This window comes from Mastomys coucha, unplaced genomic scaffold, assembly GCF_008632895.1.
Source record: "Mastomys coucha isolate ucsf_1 unplaced genomic scaffold, UCSF_Mcou_1 pScaffold3, whole genome shotgun sequence".
Taxonomy (NCBI): Eukaryota; Metazoa; Chordata; class Mammalia; order Rodentia; family Muridae; genus Mastomys; species Mastomys coucha.
Window position 1 is genome coordinate 50,596,562 of NW_022196909.1, and position 5,861 is coordinate 50,602,422.

Here is a 5,861-nt window from a genome sequence, read left to right on the forward strand (position 1 = left end):
ATTCATGGTGTGCATTGATGTACATATTCCCCTCCAGTCTGGAGAGGAGAGAGACTGGACACACTCTACATGCTGGACTGCTGAGACGGCTGGCTTCACTTTGAGAGATTTGCCCTGCACACCCCAAACCCCTTCCAGTATTCTCCCTGATGCCCCAGAACCTAAAAGATGGTCGCCCTGGAGACCTTTTTTTTTCCCCCTAGACTTATCCCAACATAGTAGACATTTAATCTAATAACATCTCTCTCTTAAAAGCAGAAAAGGCGGAAATGTGTGTGTGTGTGTGTGTGTGTGTGTGTGTGTGTGTGTGAGAGAGAGAGAGAGAGAGAGAGAGCCACAAGCAGGCCTCAGTCCAGGCCGCACCCCCTGCCTTTGGAACAACGGGTCTGCAGGGAGGCGCCTGATATCTTGGCATCTTAGAGTCTTCCTCCGGCTTCGCATACTTCCCAGGTCATCATGGGTCTGCTAGGTTCAGTGATGGCACGTTCCTATCTGTATCCAGTGGAAGTTGTATCTGGCAGAGGGGCAGCCTGTAGTGTTGGGCCACTCTTGCCCACAGCCATTTTAGAGACTCTGTGAGACCAGCTTTCATTAACTTTAGCCGGGTACACCTGGCCTGATGCACTGCCTGTGGGTGTGGGCTTGCTCCTGGCCCCATGAGGAGCCCTGTCAGTGAGGCTTCCTGGGTAGACTCAGCAGGAGGGGCCCTTCCCAGTCCTCTCCTCCCCCTGTCTTGGCATCAGTTGTTTTCTGTGAAAACAGTGGGTTGGTTTTGTGCAGGGTCTTGGGTTAGAACCACAATGGATTTGAGGAGTTTTTCTTTTGATTTTGTATATTTTGCACATTAATAATAAACAGTGGAAAGAGAAGCAGCTTATTTAGTCCTGGTGTGCTTGACTTTTTTTAAATTTTTTTTTTAAGATTTATTTTATGTATATGAGTACACACTGTAGCTGTACAGATAGTTGTGAGCCTTCATCTGGTTGTTTGGGAATTGACTTTTCAGTTGTTTGGGAATTGACTCTGCTAGTTCTGGTCTGCCCGGCTCGTTCAGTCCTTGCTTGCTCTGGAGCATAGATTATTTATTATAAGTACCCTGTAGCTGTCTTCAGATGCACCAGAAGAGGGCATCAGATCCTCATGTGATAACTCTACTTCTCAGGACACTGTGTGCTGGCTAGTTTTATGTCACCTTGACACAAGCTGTAGTCACCAGACAGAAGGAAGGCTCAATTGAAAAAATGCCTCTATAAGATCAGTCTGTAGGGCGTTTTCTAAATTAGGGGGGTTGCCAGCCCATCTATCATACACATAAAATCTAAAAGTAAGAAAAGCTGGCCAGTGTTTGCTCCTCTATGCCTGAGCTCCACATGAGGGAAGCAGAGAGTAACTCCTGACCTTCGCATACTTGCTGTGGCACATGGATGCTTCTCTACTCAGGATAAAAATGTTAGGGTGTGAGGGTGGTACTTCCTCCTCCCTAAGCTCAGTACACAGGAGGAGAAACAGGCAGGTCTCCGAGTTCTTATTCAACAAACCTCGACACCCAAACAACCAACAGCTCACACATTAGGGTGCCCACACTGATATGCCCTCTGAAAAGTTCTCACAATTCCAAATGTCACACAATCACAGAAACTATCTGCAGCTGGCAAAATCATGCTCCTGCCCATTAGAGCAGGAGGCAAATCATAGTCAGCTGCGGTGAAGTAGACCCCATATCCCTATGTCTGGGATTAATGAAAAGAAAATACACACACACACACACATATATATCTATGTAAAGATTTATTATATATGTATGCAGCGTTCTGAAGAGTGAACCAGATCTCTTTTTGGTATTTTTGAGACAGGGTTTCTCTGTGTAGCCCTGGCTGTCCTGGAACTCACTCTGTAGACCAGGCTGGCCTCAAACTCAGAAATCCGCCTGCCTCTGCCTCCCAAGTGCTGGGATTATAGGCGTGCACCACCACCGCCTGGCTAAAATTTTGATTTTTAAAAATGTGTATCAGCTAGGCAGTGGTGGTGCACATCTTTAATCCCAGTACTTGGGAGGCAGAGGCAGGTGGATTTCTGAGTCCGAGGCCAGCCTGGTCTACAGAGTGAGTTCCAGGACAGCCAGGGCTACATAGAGAAACCCTGTCTTGAAAACCAGAGTATCTCAAGTCAACTTTAAATGAAATGAGCTTATGAATCAAAGGTATGACTATTAATAAAATTATACCTTTTCCAGACTTTGGGTGACTGACCCATACTCTAGGCTTCTCTATTCTGTGTTCCATTCTTGTTTTTCTTTTTGAGGGACAAGTTCCCATCTGTGTTTGAACACATTAGTAACTCTACAGTGTGTTCCCTGGGGGAAACTGGTGGAGAACCTCAAGTGTTTGATTAGTTCCAATCCAGCTGGATTGTTACCACACACACACACACACACACACACACACACACACACACCCAAGTCTTTTTGCTTGTTTTTTTTTTTTTTTTTTGAGACAGGGTTTCTTTCAGCAGCCTTAGCTGCTTTGGAACTCAGTGTGTAGGCCAGGCTGGCTTTGAACTGAGATCTGCCTACCTATGCCTTTGGAGTGCTGGCACTAAACCACCAGGCCTCACAGGCATACTCTTGGTATTCATCAACTAACAGTCCACAATCTCTGCGTTGTCTCATCAAGAGGGTGTGCGGTGTCACACATTGGTCTGCCTAGCCACAGGGTAAGGGCTCCATGGTGGCCAGCTGTCATCCCTTCATAGAGAGAGGGGTGTGCTATACAGCCTGTTCACTGTACCCTACTTCTGTTACAAATCTGCTTCAAAGTCCATGTTATTCACTTTGGTTGGAAAATAATTTTTCTTAACTGGATCTATATTTCCTTGGAAACTGTCACATCTAACAGTTTCTGTCTGTCTGTCTGTCCCATCTTGCCCTCGTCTCTCCTTTGGTTCTATCACCTCAGTTCTGTAACAAGGCCTACTCACTGTAACTAGGGGCTTTAGGTGACATTTCTACAGTATAAACCTGTCTTCTGGTCCCATCTTCATGCTTTTTCTATGTGAGGGGTGATTTCCACCCAATGTTTAAGTGAATGGATGAGTTGACTCTGCCAGCTGTGCACTGATCAGCCTCGTGTGTTTCTCTGGATACCAGATCTGTGGAAGGGCTATCTATTTTCTCAAGGTTTGCCTCAAACTCACTAGAGCCATTAAAGCCCTCTCTATACCCCCAGGGAGTTACAGGTGTAACTCTATCCCAGCATGCTCTTCGGTCTTAACATCAGTAGACTGGGTTCCTGAGCAAAGGGTGGAGCGCCATTTCACAGGGTTGGTCTGGTCGTTCTTGACCATGAGGGCATAGGGAGGACAAGCACTGGCCAGGGAGGAGGGACACAAAAGGCACATGTTGTCAGCACCCCACTCCTTTATTCCTCCCTTGCAAAGGAAACTCCAGTTTAGGAGCTTTCCTCTCCTGCCCTCAAGTCTCCTCAAGACCAGGGATCACAGGCACCAGATCTTCCGTGAGACACTTGCCTCCAGTCCTGAGGTTCTGGCTGTTTGTGTCAGTGAGTCAGTAGTTCCTTCCAAAAGGAGGGACCAGGGTCAGTTCAGAGTGGCAAAAGTCTTGAGACAGGAGGCCACCTTAACTAGGCCTGAGGGGAACCCACCCCAGCAAAGGTCACTGCTGTCTGAACAGAGACTAAGCCAGTGTGGGCAAGCCAGCTCAGTCATCTCAAGGGGAACACAGTCCTTCAGTGAGAAGGACACAATCCACACGGATGGATGCTTTCTCTCACACACATCAAGGCAACACGCCACCTTCATGGCCCATGTGGCTGCAGCTGCCAGCAGACACAGCAGGCTTCTAGGTGAATGAAGGGAGATGGCCTAGATTCCAACCATAGGAGCTCGTTGCAGCAGGCTTCTAGGAGGGGAGCTCAATCCCGAGGTCGGTTGACCATGACTTCACCCAGGGCCTCCAACACCTCTCGCTTGTAGTCATCGAAGTCACCATCGATTTGACTGACACCCTGCTCCTCCACCACCCACAGCTGGCAGTTGGTTTCTGTGATGAGGCGTGCATCATGGCTGACAACGATCACAGCTTTGGAGAAGAAGGACAAGTCAAGAAGTGGAGTCAGGAGTGGAAAAGGAGTCCCAGCACTCTGGCTGCCGCTGTCTGAGCACTTACCCCCCTTATACTCGTTGATGGCCTCCCCCAGGGCATCGATGGACTCTATGTCCAAGTTATTGGTTGGTTCATCCTGTGAAGAAAGAGGCCCATGGCAGAGTACCGCAGCAGCTGCATTTGTAGCTCTGACCCTCAAACCCTTCTCCTGTGACTGCCCACTCACCAAGATGAGGACATCAGGCTCCCGACAAGCCAGCTCTGCAAACACAACTCGGGCCTTCTGCCCACCTGTCACAAAAGGAACTGTACTGAGACCCTGTCACCTGCCTTGCAGAAGGCCAACCCTATGGATGTACTTACGACATGGAGACTCCCCATCTGTGATATACCCCCCTTCAGTTTCCAGGAAGAGCTTATAAGGTCACTTCCTCAGGCACCCCAGAATGGCAGTACCAGAGAGTTTGCAGATCTGGATGGTATGGGCGTGGCTCTCCAGGCCAAAGCGGCCCAAGCACTTCCGGGCATCCTGGTAGGGCAGATTGAAGCTCCGCTGCAGGTACTCAGTGGGTGTCTCCTCCATGTGCAGCTGCTCTGCATACTGCTGGTTAAAGAAGCCGATTTTCTGTCCAAGAAGAGAGGGGTATGGTCAGTCAAGAGTCCTGCTTCCTGCCCGACCCCCAGGCCTCAGCTGCCAAGGTCAGCTTACCAGACGATGGTTCTTCCTCATTTCCCCGTTGGTCTGCAAGAAAAACAGGAGTGAGAGCAGGGTGGGAGGTAGAGGCAAAGCCTAGCTTCTCTTTTCTTTGTTTGGACAGTCTCATTCTGCAGCCCAGGCTGGCCTTGAATTCACAGTAGTCCTCCTGTCTCAGCCTCCCCAGTGCTGTGTTTATGAGTGGGAACTACTAAGTCTATCTCAAAGTTTTCAAAGAGAATCAAATACCAGAGTTTTTCAGAGAGAAACAAATATCAGAGCTGGGTTGGGAATAAATAAGTGCAAGAAAGGGAAAATGGGTGCACAAGGACAGGGAGTAGGGTAGGGGAGGGCAACGGCTTCCCTTTCAGTGACTGCGAATGAAGCTGGCTGGGTGGCACAGGCCTGTAATCTCAGCTATTTAAGTAGCTAAGAAAGGAAAGAGGATGGCAAATTCGAGGTCACTCTAGGTAATTTAGCAAGGCCTTATTTTTTTAAAAAAAGATTTATTTATTATTATATATAAGTACACTGTAGCTGACTTCAAACGCATCAGAAGAGGGCATCAGATCCCATTACAGATGGTTGTGAGCCACCATGTGGTTGCTGAGATTTGAACTCAGGACCTTTGGAAGAACAGTCAGTGCTCCTACCTGCTGAGCCATCTCACCAGCCCTCAAGGCCCTATCTTAAGGTAGAACAAGACTGAGGATACAGTGTGTTAAAGGTTCAATCTCTAGAATTATAAACAACAAAAGCACAAGCCTACACTAGGGTATGAGTGTGCAGAGAGGCAACAGGAAAACCCAGGGCTTCTGAGGCTGCGGGAAAACAGTGCACGTTTGTGACAGATAAGTGAGAAAGGCCTGCAGTTTGTCTCTGCACGTGCCCTCCAGCTTACACACTTCTACTCAGTCTCCAAGGACACACTGGCCCTCCCCTCTCCTGCAGGGGTACCATGCTGGCCCTTCCCTCTCCTGCAGGGGTACCATGCTGCCCCCCCTCCTGCAGGGGCACCATTCTGGCCCCCCCTCTCCTGCAGGGGTA

General features: G+C 48.7%; 2 protein-coding genes and 1 long non-coding RNA gene across 7 annotated transcripts in view; 2 read left to right on the forward strand and 1 right to left on the reverse strand.

The window, feature by feature from the left end:
- LOC116074674 overlaps positions 1 to 881 on the forward strand; it is a 12,207-nt gene extending 11,326 nt beyond the window's left edge. The window contains exon 2 of the long non-coding RNA XR_004112241.1: positions 451 to 881. This is a non-coding gene — a long non-coding RNA (uncharacterized LOC116074674). The remainder of the gene's footprint in view (positions 1 to 450) is intronic.
- Positions 1 to 5,861, forward strand: part of LOC116074627 (H-2 class I histocompatibility antigen, D-37 alpha chain-like) — a 714,163-nt gene that overhangs the window by 594,061 nt on the left and 114,241 nt on the right. The window lies entirely within an intron of this gene.
- Positions 3,398 to 5,861, reverse strand: part of Abcf1 (ATP binding cassette subfamily F member 1) — a 13,475-nt gene continuing 11,011 nt past the window's right edge. For all 3 annotated transcript variants that reach the window (XM_031347278.1, XM_031347277.1, XM_031347280.1), the window contains exons 21-25: positions 4,830 to 4,862; positions 4,577 to 4,745; positions 4,347 to 4,411; positions 4,184 to 4,256; positions 3,398 to 4,096 (exon numbers count right to left, since the gene is read on the reverse strand). In XM_031347278.1, the coding sequence (XP_031203138.1) occupies positions 3,930 to 4,096; positions 4,184 to 4,256; positions 4,347 to 4,411; positions 4,577 to 4,745; positions 4,830 to 4,862 (507 nt within the window). In that variant the 3' untranslated portion in view covers positions 3,398 to 3,929. The remainder of the gene's footprint in view (positions 4,097 to 4,183; positions 4,257 to 4,346; positions 4,412 to 4,576; positions 4,746 to 4,829; positions 4,863 to 5,861) is intronic.